Source organism: Nerophis ophidion, linkage group LG15 (genome assembly GCF_033978795.1).
Source record: "Nerophis ophidion isolate RoL-2023_Sa linkage group LG15, RoL_Noph_v1.0, whole genome shotgun sequence".
NCBI lineage: Eukaryota > Metazoa > Chordata > Actinopteri > Syngnathiformes > Syngnathidae > Nerophis > Nerophis ophidion.
Window position 1 is genome coordinate 19,807,226 of NC_084625.1, and position 14,118 is coordinate 19,821,343.

Below are 14,118 nucleotides of genomic sequence, written 5' to 3' on the forward strand. Positions count from 1 at the left end.
CTTTTAGTGTAGCTTGCTTCAATTAGATTTCACTGTAGCTTAGCTACATACATTTAGTAATTTGTAGATTGGTTTACTACATTTTCCAAGTAGCTTGCCGATAACTGGCAAAAACACTAGTGGTGAAATGTTATTTGTGCTATAACTATCATGATCCGCTGCTCGGATCATATCATATTCTGGTTTTGTTCTGTTTCTGTATCGTATTCCGTTGGTAAAATGACTTCCTCAGTTCCTGTTGGCACTTCCTGTTTTGTTCTGTTGCCATAGTTACGCATTAGTTTCACCTGCCTTTTGTTTTTGATGCGCACCTGCCTTGTAATTACTGTCCTTATTTAAGCCTGCCTTTTCCGTTTACTCGACCTCGCATCTTAGTTTCTGTTCTATGCAACAGGTGACGACGCTGATTCCAGATTGTGCTAAAGAACTTTTTTTTGTACTTGCTAGCTTCCGCGCTATGCTTCCTTTGTTTGTTCTTTAGCTTACATGCTAGCGCTTTTAGTTCTTTCTAGCTCCCATGCTAGTTCTGTTTGTTTTGCCTTTAGTGCCTTGTGCAAGTTTTTCTGTTCCTAGTATGTTTCCTTAGTGTAAATAAATAATCATTTCTTACCTTCACGCTGTGTCCAAGTCCAACTGCATCTTTGAGATGAGAGAACAAACCCGCACCACAATGCCAGCTAACCGTCACAATAACAACAGCAAAGTTGATGTTGCTGTATGGTGGTTTAAAGATTGATTGATTGAAAATGTTATTAGTAGATTGCACAGTACAGTACATATTCCGTACAATTGACCACTAAATGGTAACACCAGAATAAGTTGTTCAACTTGTTCAAGTCGGGGTCCACGTTATTCAATTCATGTCAACATGAAGATGCTCACATATTGTCAATCCATCCATCCATTTCCTACCGCGTATTCCCTTTAGGGTCGCGGGTGGCGCTGGTGCCTATCTCAGCTACAATCGGGCGGAAGGCGGTGTACACCCTGGACAAGTCGCCACCTCATCGCAGGGCCAACACAGATAGACAGACAACATTCACACTCTAAGGCCAATTTAGTGTTGCCAATCAACCTATCCCCAGGTGCATGTCTTTGGAGGTGGGAGGAAGCCGGAGTACCCGGAGGGAACCCACGCAGTCACGGGGAGAACATGCAAACTCCACACAGAAAGATCCCGAGCCCGGGATTGTACCCAGGACTACTCAGGACCTTCGTATTGTGAGGCAGACGCACCATACCCTCTGCCACCGTGCTGCCCGCTCGAATACTGTTTTAAAAGCCTACTGAAATGAGATGTTCTTATTTAAACGGGAATAGCAGGTCCATTCTATGTGTCATACTTGATCATTTCGCTATGTTGCCATATTTTTGCTGAAAGGATTTAGTAAAGAACATCCACGATAAAGTTCGCAACTTTCGGTGCTAACAGAAAAGCCCTGCATTTACCGGAAGTCGCATACGATGACGTCAAATGTTGATGGCTTCTCACATATTCACATTGTTTTTAATGGGAGCCTCCAACAAAAAGAGGTATTCGGACAGCGAAAACGACAATTTCCCCATTAATTTGAGCGAGGATGAAAGATTTGTGTTTGAGGATATTGATAGCGATGGACTAGAAAAAAAAATAAAAATAAAAAATGAGTAAAAAAAAAAAACGCGATTGCATTGTGACGGATTCAGATGTTTTTAGACACATTAACTACGACAGTTCTGGGAAATCCCTTATATTTCTATTGCGTTGCTAGTGTTTTAGTGAGTTTAACAGTACCTGATAGTCGGAGGTGTGTGTCCACGACCGTGTGTCTTGACGCCAATGTCTCAGGGAAGTCGATGGCAGCTTTATGGACGGGGCAAGCTCAGCGGATCTCCGGTAAGAAGCGACTTTTTACCACAATTTTCTCACCGAAACCTGCTGATTAACATTCGGTCGGGATCCATGTTCGCTTGGATCCATAGTAAAGTTTCACTTCCGGGAATTTTAAACAAGGAATCACCGTGTGTTTGTGTGGCTAAAGGCTAAAGCTTACCAACTCCATCTTTCTACTCTGACTTATCCAATATTAATTGGACAAACTGCAAAAGATTCAGGAACACAGATCTCCAAAATACTGTGTAATTATGCCGTTAAAGTAGACAACTTTTAGCTGTGTGTGTGTGCAGCGCTCATATATCCTAACAACCCGTGACGTCACGTGTACACGTCATCATTACGCGACATTTTCAAGACGAAACTCCTGGGACATTTAAAATTGCAATTTAGTAAACTAAAAAGGCCGTATTGGCATGTGTTGGAATGTTAAAGGGGAACATTATCACCAGAACTATGTAAGCATCAATATATACCTTGATGGTGCAGAAAAAAGACCATATATTTTTCTAACCGATTTCCGAACTCTAAATGGGTGAATTTTGGCGAATTAAACGCCTTTCTGTTTATGGCTCTTTTGGCGATGACGTCAGAACGTGACGTCACCGAGGTAATACAGCCGCCATTTTCATATTCAACACATTACAAACACCGGGTCTCAGCTCTGTTATTTTCCGTTTTTTTTTAACAATTTTTTGGAACCTTGGAGACATCATGCCTCGTCGGTGTGTTGTCGGAGGGTGTAACAACACTAACAGGGAGGGATTCAAGTTGCACCACTGGCCCGAAGATGCGAAAGTGGCAAGAAATCTGCCGCCAGACCCCCATTGAATGTGCCGGAGTGTCTCCACATTTTACCGGCGATGACAGACATGGCACAGAGATGTATGGATAACCTGCAGATGCATTTCCAACGATAAAGTCAACAAAATCACAAAGGTGAGTTTTGTTGATGTTATTGACTTATGTGCTAATCAGACATATTTTGTCGCGGCGTGACTGCCAGCTAATCGATGCTAACATGCTATTTACCGGCGGTGCTAAAGCAGACATGGCACAGAGATGTATGGATAACCTGCAGATGCATTTGCAACTATATTACGTTTCCTTCCACCCACATTTAATGCGAAAAAAACACTTACCAATCGAAGAATTTAAGTTGTTCCAGTGTCACAAGATGCGAAAGTCCTGATCGTTTGGTCCGCACATTTTACCGGCGATGCTAACGCAGCTATTAGGCCATGCTATGGCTATGAATAGCGTCAATAGCTATCCGTTCAATAGCTTCGGTTTCTTCTTCAATACTTTCATACTCCAACCATTCGTTTCAAAACACGCGTAATCTGTTGAATCGCTTAAGCCGCTGAAATCCGAGTCTGAATCCGAGCTAATGTCGCTATATCTTGCTGTGCTATTCGCCATTGTTTGTTTACATTGGCAGCACTGTGTGACGTCACAGGAAAATGGATAATGTCTTAGCAGAGAGTGAAAAAAAGGCAATTTATAAAGCTTTTTTTAGGGATATTCCGGTAAAACTTAGAAAAAAAAATAAAAAAAATACAACAAGCCACTGGGAACTGATTTTTATTGTTTTTAACCCTTTTGAAATCGGGATAATGTTCCCCTTTAAGATTTCATCATTGATATATAAACTGTCAGACTGCGTGGTGGGTAGTAGTGGGTTTCAAGAGGGCTTTAAATGAATATCAAAAGTGTGTCAAACGTACCAGTGGGACACATCTCAGGGATGCTGGACACATAGGGCTCGTTCTGGAACCGGGGGGCATTGTCGTTGATGTCCTGCACCTTGATGATGAACTCCGATTGGGGCTCCTCAGGTTCTTTGGAGCGCCTGTTGATGGCCTGCGCCTGGAGGACATAGAAGGCCTTTTCCTCGCGGTCCAGCTTCTTCAGCGTTCGAATCTCCCCGGAGTACTCGTCGATGGCGAACGCATCTCCCGCGCCCTCCCCTGACAGGATGTACTGGATGGCGGACTCCCCGCGGTCATAGTCGGATTTGAGCTGCGTGAGAAGAAAGGCGGTGAGCCGGGGTGAGCGGCGTGAAGGACATGGCCGGCGTCCATACCTGGCCGATGACACGGGGAGTGGGATCTTCCTCCGGGACGAACAACTGTTTCCAGATCCAGCCTCTCTTCAGGCGATGGTGCTGGTGTGAGGACCCCGAGGTCAGCCGAGGGGCTTCTCGGTCTCTGGCAGCGCTCGTGTGGCTCAACACCGCAAACAGCATCACCGCGACTAAAACACTCCATCCTCGCGTGTCCTCCGCAGCCTCCATGTTTGGCTTGGATCTTCAAAAAGTGCCAGCCTTTTCCATCCCGCTGCCTGGATGCATATTCAAGGCTCTGCAATTACCATTTCCATTAATTACAGCATGTTCCCCACTGTTCACAGAGATTGCGGAATGAGCATATTAATGCTCCGATCTTGAAACCCAAACATTAATTAGGTTACAAATGTGTTTGTAATCATTGCAAATCTACGGTAACACTTCTTGTGGTTTGCTGAAGTGGCGTCACGGTTTCATTAAGCACTGATTCACAATTAAGGAGGCATGATAAATGGTTAGGAAGAGCTGCACGGTCGTGGTCAAAAGTTTACATACACTTGTGAAAGACATAATGTCATAGTTGTCTTGAGTTACCAATCATTTCTACAACTCTTGTTGTTTTGTGATGGAGTGATTGGAGCACATACTTGTTGGTCAGGAAAAACATTCATGAAGTTTGGTTCTTTTATGAATTTATTATGGGTCTACTGAAAATGTGAGCAAATCTGCTGGGTCAAAAGTATACGTACAGCAATGTTAATATTTGGTTACATGTCCTTTGGCAAGTTTCACTGCAATAAGGCGCTTTTGGTAGCCTTCCACAAGCTTCTGGTTGAGTTTTTGACCACTCCTTTAGACAAAATCGGTGCAGTTCACCTAAATTTGTTGGTTTTCTGACATGGACTTGTTTCTTCAGCATTGTCCACACGTTTAAGTCAGGACTTTGGGAAAGCCATTCTAAAACCTTACTTCTAGCCATTCCTTTACCACTTTAGACGCGTGTTTGGGGTCATTGTCCGGTTGGAACGCCCAACCTCCGGGCTGATGAATTTAGGTAATCCTCCTTTTTCATTGTCCCATTTACTCTCTGTAAAGCACCAGTTCTATTGGCAGCAAAACAGGCCCATAGCATAATACTACCACCACCATGCTTGACGGTAGGTATGGTGTTCATAGGATTAAAGGACTCATCTTTTCTCCTCCAAACATATTGCTAAGTATTGTGGCCAAACAGCTCAAGTTTTGTTTAATCTGACCACAGAACTTTCCTGCAGAAGGTCTTATCTTTGTCCATGTGATGTCAGATGAAAGAATATATGACTGTATATTGTAAAAGTTTAAATACCTCGTTAGCTGTGTTGGGAAAAACGTCTGCCTTGCTAACGCCGTTACTTTTACGAACAACGAGTTACTTTTACGTACGTTACGAAATGCTGTGACCGATGCGTTTGATGTAGCATGGCACGCTGCTTTTGACGTGGTTTTATGTCAACAGGACAGCGTCAGAAGCACAGCAAGTTCAATGCAGGAAGTACGTTTTTACTAATGAAAGCAACAACCAGCACCACAAGTAAATGAACTTGATGTCAAATAGGAAGAGACAACATCACACAGCAAACAACACGCACGCGCACACGCACACACACACTCCTCCTACTCCGCATCCCACTACCACAAGGGAATAATGAGCAACGAATCAATGACGTGACAAGCTTGCAGTCCTACAATAACACGTGTGTGGACAAGGAGACTACAGCATGTATCAACTGGTGCTAACAGCATCCAGTGAAAAGATTCAACATAGTTGCCGCTGACGCCAACAAACTGCTGCTGCTAAGCTCACAAACACCGCCGAGCTAAAAGGCTGTTCTGTCTGAGTGCGCACTTGCTTAAGTCACACGTCATTTGGCAACAGGCATCGCCTTTTAAAGTCCCATACACTCTGCTCTCATGAAACGTCTCTCAACTGCATGTGCTAGATATTGGATTTTTTTTTTTAAAGTAATATATTTATTTTCCCTAGTAATTAAATACATTTGTTGGATAAAAATGTTGTTAGTAATTCAATAAAAAATTTTAATTAAGTAAAATGGATTTCTTTTTAAAAGTCATTTGCAGGACACCGCTTGTTAGTAATCTGTTCAGACAAATACCTGATTGTACAAAAACAATTAAATAAAATAAATAAATATCTATGCCAGACACACAAAAATATGAACCAAAACCCAATTTCATGGAGATTTGGAAAAGCACTCAGAAAGGTTGTTTTCTTTGTTTGTCGCTTCCAAGCAGGCTACATGAGGGTTCACTCTTTGCGGGGTGAAAATAAAGAGAGAGAACCCTTTTTTCAGTCATCCACTCGTTTCGTTTTTGTGGGTGGAAACCATTCAGAGAAGTTCAGAGGCATAACGTACGCATACGGTAACTTATTAGAAAGATCAGATAGGTTTTATTGAACATACAGTTTCAAAATGATGCATCCCATTTTTACATTTTCTTTACATGTCCAGGAGTAGGAAGAAGCAGTGATTATTTAATCCTACCCATTTTCCACTTCACATCAATTACTTATGCCTCCAAAACCTAATCAGTTGTTCCTTACTCCATTTCTGACATTTCCTGAAGGTCAAATCAAAGTCTGCTTGTGACTTTTTGACCTATTTCGCAAACTGACAAATAAACAAACAAACCCCAGCAAGCACATAACCTCCTGGCGGAGGTAATTAACCAAAGGATGCATTAAGATGTCCTGTCTGTGTTTTTTGTTGGACTTTCACAATATTATGTCAGACCGACTCGACGTCCATTGCATCCGGTCTCCCATAGGCGGGGAGGGGGGTTACCCACATTTGCGGTCCTTTCCAAGGTTTCTCATAGTCATTCTCATCGACGTCCCACTGGGTTGTGAGTGTTTCCTTGCCCTTATATGGGCGATGAACCGCGGATGCCGCTGTGGCTTGTGCAGACCTTTGAGACACTTGTGATTTAGGGCTGTATAAATAAACATTGATAGGTTGATTGGCAACACTAAATTGGCCCTAGTGTGTGAATGTGAGTGTGAATGTTGTCTGTCTATCTGTGTTGGCCCTGCGATGAGGTGGCGACTTGTCCAGGATGTACCCCGCCTTCCGCCCGATTGTAGCTGAGATAGGCGCCAGCGCCCCCCGCGACCCCGAAAGGGAATAAGCGGTAGAAAATGGATGGATGGATGGTTGATTGATTGATTGTTCGTCTGTCGCATCCAAACAGGCTGCAAAAGAGTTTACTCTTTGTGGAATGAAAATATATGGAGTGAACCCTCTTGTCAGTCAACCACTCTCTTCGTCTCACTGGGTGGAGGCGGGGACACTGGCACACAGACTGCTTTAGTCGTGTAAAGTGAACAAATGGTCTGATCCGGATCACCCCTAAAACCTAATCAGCTGTTATCCAATTTCTGGCATTTCCTGAAGGTTTATTCCAAATCCGTCCATAATATTTTGGGTGATGTTGCTGATTAAAGAACTAACCAACTTACCGAAATACATAATAATAATTATGGTTTAAACATGAAGAAAACAATATGAAAGAAAAAATAAATTACAAATTAAATTAACAGATTTAAAGCCAAGCAGACTGTCATGATCCACGTCTTGGATCATGGCATATTCTGGTTTTGGTTCTGTTTATCACATTCTGTATAGTATTTGTCTTTCTCAGTTCTTTGTGGCACTTCCTGGTTTTGTTTCCGTTGTCATAGTTACCCATTTAGTGTCGCCTGTCTCTGCTTTGATCACGCACACCTGCCCTTGATTATTTATCTCCCTATATATGCCCGCCTCTGTTTGACATTCAGTCTTGGACTCTTGCTTGCTACACACAACAGCTGACGCCGCTCTTCCAACATTGTGGTAAATCTATTTTTGTATACTTGTTAGCTTATATGCTATTTTGTTTGTTTCGCTAGCGCCCTTTGTTCTTTGTAGCTCCCAAGCTAGTTCTGTTGGTTTTTGGTTGGTGCCTTTGTGCAAGTGTTTTTGTTCTTAGTTTGTTTTATTATATAAATACATTCTTATCCCTACCCTCACGCTGTGTTCCATCTTCCGCTGCACCCACGAGAGAACAACTCGTCACCACAATGCCACCGAGACGTCACACACTCCTTTGTACTTTGCTCCCAGTTCCATCCATATATTTTCTACCGCTTGTCCCTTTTGGGGTCGCGGGAGCCAATCTCAGCTGCTCCCAGTTATTTATTGAATTCTCACCTTCTTTATCAAAGTACTGGCACTACCAACTTTCTTTTGGTCCCATAATTTTGCAGTCGTACGCAATTAAAAGGATGGATAGATAGCTTTATTGTCATTGTAAGTAAATACAACACAATTACATTTAAAGCACAAGTTTTCTTTTTCGAATTCTTTGTTGGGGCATTTGATTTCATAGACTGAGACACGGCAAACAAACTAGTTTGTTACGCACAATGTTTGGATGTTCGAATTGGTGGGGGCGTAATGACAATTTTGAGGGCCCCGCAGCCTGCTGGGGCCCAGACATAGCTTCTATGACAAATAAACTATGCATACACTGAGAAAATATATAGTAATAAGAATGAATCTGAATTCAAACAAAGCCACAAAGCATACAATAAACAAATTTGAATAAATACAAAATAAAAGAAGGCATTCGACCGTGTCCCTCGGGAAGTCCTGTGGGGAGTGCTCAGAGAGTATGGGGTACCGGACTGTCTTATTGTGGCGGTCCACTCCCTGTATGATCAGTGTCAGAGCTTGGTACGCATTGCCGGCAGTAAGTCGGATACATTTCCAGTGAGGCTGTCCTTTGTCACCGATTCTGTTTATAACTTTTATGGACAGAATTTCTAGGCGCAATCAAGGCGTTGAGGGGTTCCGGTTTGGTGACCGCGCGATTAAGTCTCTGCTTTTTGCAGATAATGTGGTCCTGATGGCTTCATCTGGCCGGGATCTTCAGCTCTCACTGGATCGGTTCGCAGCAGAGTGTGAAGCGACTGGAATGAGAATCAGCACCTCCAAGTCTGAGTCCATGGTTCTCGCCCGGAAAAGGGTGGAGTGCCATCTCGGGGTTGGGGAGGAGACCCTGCCTCCAGTGGAGGAGTTCAAGTACCTAGGAGTCTTGTTCACGAGTGAGGGAAGAGTGGATCGTGAGATCGACAGGCGGATCGGTGCAGCGTCTTCAGTAATGCGGACGTTTTATCGATCCATTGTGGTGAAGAAGGAGCTGAGCCGGAAGGCAAAGCTCTCAATTTACCGGCCGGTCTACGTTCCCATCCTCACCTATGGTCATGAGCTTTGGGTCATGACAGAAAAGATAAGATCACGGGTACAAGCGGACGAAATGAGTTTCCTCCGCCGGGTGGCCGGGCTCTCCCTTAGAGATAGGGTGAGAAGCTCTGCCATCCGGGAGGAACTCAAAGTAAAGCCGCTGCTCCTCCACATCGAGAGGAGCCAGATGAGGTGGCTCGGGCATCTGGTCAGGATGCCACCCCAACGCCTCCCTAGGGAGGTGTTTGGGGCACGTCCAACCGGTAGGAGGCCACGAGGAAGACCCAGGACACGTTGGGAAGACTATGTCTCCCGGCTGGCCTGGGAACGCCTCGGGATCCCCTGGGAAGAGCTAGACGAAGTGGCTGGGGAGAGGGAAGTCTGGGCTTCCCTGCTTAGGCTGCTGGCCCCGTGACCCGACCTCGGATAAGCGGAAGATGATGGATGGATGGATTAAAAAAACCTTGGTTGCTTTTTAAAAAAAAAAAAAAAAGTTTGGTCCACGGACCCCGCATCAATGTACCTCCTTAATAATCAGCAATTGTGCACTGTTGCCGTGTTCTCCGCGTACGGAAAATCTAGCGCACAAAATCCATATCCAAAACCCAACCTAAACTCGAAACAAAACAAACATACGACTAGTTATTCTGTCGTATGTTTAAAAGCAATGTTGACGTCAACCGAGACGTTTCAAGGAGGAAAATGAGATGGTCTGCATCAACAATCTTGTTATTGAGAAAAAACTGCCGTAACCACACCAAAACAACATCAGCAACAAAACCACTATCGAGCAAAACTGTTCACTCTCTGTGGTTATCACACAAAAAACAAACAAACTATATGTCTTATTGACAGCAACTGCTATCTTTCCTCTTTTAGCCAGTGATGCGTTCATGGCCACAAAAAAACAATCAGACAACTCCAACACCGGGCTTCACGGTGGCAGAGGGGTTAGTGCGTCTGACTCACAATACGAAGTTCCTGCAGTCCTGGGTTCAAATCCAGGCTCGGGATCTTTCTGTGTGGAGTTTGCATGTTCTCCCCGTGAATGCGTGGGTTCCCTCCGGGTACTCCGGCTTCCTCCCACTTCCAAAGACATGCACCTGGGGATAGGTTGATTGGCAACACTAAATTGGCCCTAGTGTGTGAATGTGAGTGTGAATGTTGTCTGTCTATCTGTGTTGGCCCTGCGATGAGGTGGCGACTTGTCCAGGGTGTACCCCGCCTTCCGCCCAATTGTAGCTGAGATAGGCGCCAGCGCCCCCCGCGACCCCGAAAGGGAATAAGCGGTAGAAAATGGATGGATGGATGGAACTCCAACACCACACATAAACTGGCTGAAACAATTGGCCTACGTGTTCATTCATTAAATGTCTGTAACATTACCTTTGACGAGGTGCAGGCTGGACTTTGGAGCCTACGTTAGCTGTCAATTTCCCATTCGACACTCAGGACAAGTCACTGGTTCGTTAAAAAAAAAAAATGACCCCAGTTCAGTGTAGAGCAGGGGTTTCAACGTACGACTCAGTACGAACAGGTTTTATCCGGCCCGCGGGATGATTTTGTTAAGTAAAAAAAATAGCTAACATTTTTAAATGAAAGAAACAGTGAAGTGAATTATATTTATATCGCGCTTTTCTCTAGTGACTCAAAGCACATTTACATAGTGAAACCCAATATCTAAATTACATTTAAACCAGTGTTGGTGGCACTGGGAGCAGGTGGGTAAGGTGTGATCAAACCTGGAACCCTCAAGTTGCTGGCACAGCCACTCTACCAACCGAGCTATATCGCCCAGCTGTTCTAAATGTGTCCACTAGATGTCACAATAGCAATTATTTGTATCTTTGTAGGTGATACTACGCATGTAAAAAAATTAAAATAAACCTCATGATGTTAGTACATCAGTCAAGGAAAATGAACAAACTACATAAACAAAATCATTATTTTTCTTATCTTGATAGATTGGAAATGAACACCAACGTTATCACATAATTAAGCCATTTATCAACAACATCCAGAAACGCCGCCGGCTTCTCTGGGCCCGAGATCATCTAAGATGGACTGATGCAAAGTGGAAAAGTTTTATTTGGTCTGACGAGTCCACATTTCAAATTGTTTTTGGAAATATTCGACATTGTGTCAAAGGGGTAAGCGAACCATCCAGACTGTTATCGACGCAAAGTTCAAAAGCCAGCGTCTGTGATGGTATGGGGGTGCATTATTGCCCAAGGCATGGGTAACTTACACATCTGTGAAGGCACCATTAATGCTGAAAGGTACATACAGGTTTTGGAAAAACATATTGTTAAGATCCGCCGCTCGGATCTTACATTATTTGGTTTTGAGTCATTTGTGTTTATCTTCTTGATTCATGGTCGCTTCCGAGTCTTAGTTTGTGCATTTCCTGGTTTACTTTTGTCACCAAGGCGACTTGATTTGTTCACCTGCCTTTGTTTGCACGCCTGGTTTTGATTAGTGACTCTATATTAACCGACCTGTTTCATTTACTCGTCCTGGTCTCGTCAAGTTTGCTACACGCCTTTCGATGTCTTCGTGACTCCTGACTTCGGTAATTATCCGTTTTGTACTCGCTAGTTTTCACGCCTAGCCTCTTTGTTTTCTACATGTTTACTTGCTAATGCTTCCGCGCTTAGCCACCTTCTGTTTCCCTAGCTCACACGCTAGTAGAGATTTGTTCGCCTATTTCCTTAGCACCAGTGTTTTTGTTATTAGCCTGTTTTTTAGTTAAATAAATCTGTTTTCTTACCTGTACGCTGTGTCATTGCCCGACTGCATCTTGGAAGAAGCACCCCTAGCGCACGATGCCACGGAGACGTCACACATATACTGCCATCTGAGCGCCGTCTTTTTCATGGACGCCCCTGCTTATTTCAGCAAGACAATGCCAAGCCTCATTCAGCACGTGTTACAACAGTGTGTCTTCGTAAAAAAAGAGTGCGGGTACTTTCGGAAGTCTGGAGGTTGGCAAGTATGGTATAGATGGATTAAAAATGGCCCTAATGTATAAAAAACAAGATGTTGCGACTTATTTAGTCATTAAAGCTTCAAAGAAGAGGAAGTGATGGCGGACATCTTCCTTCCTCACATGTTGCCATTCTCTGTCCAACAAATCAGCGCGCTGCACTGCTTCTAGCTGCGCCCACTGTCAAAAGGTGACACGGCCCTGTTTTTCAGCAAAAAAACAAAACCCTTCTTGTTTCTTCATTTTCCTGGCGCTTTGTTGAAAACAGGCTTTGAGAGCAGACAAGAGGCGATATTGTACGCGGCTTCGACATGACACGGCCCTGCACCCTGCAGCTGACTAATGAAGACTTCTAATGAGACCGCTGCCTCTCCCGAGACGCACACGAGACAAGAGCCGGATCAATGATGCTCTCTCTGATTAGGTCAAAAGTGCGAGGGTAACCCAAAGTCAGGTGGAACAGGTAAAACACAGATGGGGTATTTTCTGCACTATCAGAAAACAACCAAGTTCCGGTAAATTGGTCTGATAAAACCCAGCAAAATTAAAGGCCCCATATTATGCTTATTGACTTTTTTTTAATGATTTTCTAACAATAATGCACCTCTAGAGCCTGTTTATGAGCACCAACAATTGAGCAAAATCATGATGTCAGAATTATTTGGTGATGAACCCCAAGATGCAGAGATGGAGGCAGGCATTGAATGAGAAAACATGATTTAATATAAAATATTAGAATAAGAACAAAGGGTATAAACAAAAAACACGCACGTGGGCGGAATAACAAACTAAGGGAGCTAGCACTGGGAGCTAGAAAAACGAAAAGGAACTTTAGCATGGAAGCTAGTGGGTAGCAAACAGAAAAACTGAAAACAGCTAATGGCTAACAAGAACAGCTTACCGCTACGACGACCAGGACAAAATGTAGCATGACAGGTAATAGCTGAAAAGAATCATATCGACACAACAAGAGCAACATATGGCAACGACAAGTCCGAATGAAAATAGAATGATCCAGCGACTGACACACGACACAGCAGGTACAAATAGGCGCAGGCTAACAATAACTGTGAAATACTAAGGTTGGTATGTTAACATACTTCATACTTGCGAACCCTCCCGGATTTTCCGGGAGATACCCGAAATTCAGCGCCTCTCCCGAAAACCTACCGGGAAAAATGTTCTCCGAAAAATCTCCCGAAATTCAGGCGGACCTGGTGGCCACGCCCCCTCCAGCTCCAAGCAGACCTGAGTGACGTGTCGACAGTCTGTTTTCACGTCCCTATTCCCACAGTATAAAGAGCGAGCCTGCCCAATGACGTTATAACTGTAGAATGATCAAGAGCAAGTTATTGGTTTTTTATGTGGGTTTATTGTTAGGCAGTTTCATTAAAGTCCTCCCAGCCCGGTAATAACACACAACAACAGCAGTCATATTTTCGTCTGCCGTAAAGCAGTTCGTCTTCCGTAAACTCCAATGTTGTGAACTTGTGACACTCTTAAACAGGACAATACTGCCATCTACTGTAAATAGAATAGAATAGAATGTAGAATAGAATGTACTTTATTTAATTTAGAACCACAGTTTGCTCACAATAAACAATGATAATGATAAATAATATAATATATATCATATATTATATATAAAATATATAATATATGAATAATATAAATATATTCTACATTTAAGTGCAGTCACGGAACATATGCATTATACAGTCTGATGGTTGTCGGTATGAAGGACCTCCTGTGTCACTCCGTGTTACATTTTGGGAGTCAGAGCCTTCCACTGAACATGCTCTATCTCTCCGCAAGGTCCGAGTGTAGTGGGTGGGAGGTGTTGTCCATAATGGCTAAGAGTTTTGCGAGAATTCTTCTCTGCCAGAGAGGCTAGCTGTGGTTAGAAAAA

General features: G+C 43.5%; 1 protein-coding gene across 4 annotated transcripts in view; it reads right to left on the reverse strand.

The window, feature by feature from the left end:
- Nucleotides 1–14,118, reverse strand: part of cdh19 (cadherin 19, type 2) — a 97,979-nt gene that overhangs the window by 44,534 nt on the left and 39,327 nt on the right. For 3 of the 4 annotated variants that reach the window (XM_061921660.1, XM_061921663.1, XM_061921662.1), the window contains exons 1-2: nucleotides 3,960–4,244; nucleotides 3,601–3,895 (exon numbers count right to left, since the gene is read on the reverse strand). The exons of the other annotated variant lie outside the window; for it this stretch is intronic. In XM_061921660.1, the coding sequence (XP_061777644.1) occupies nucleotides 3,601–3,895; nucleotides 3,960–4,169 (505 nt within the window). In that variant the 5' untranslated portion in view covers nucleotides 4,170–4,244. Of the gene's footprint in view, nucleotides 1–3,600; nucleotides 3,896–3,959; nucleotides 4,245–14,118 lie in introns of those variants that run through there. 4 annotated transcript variants of the gene reach the window in all.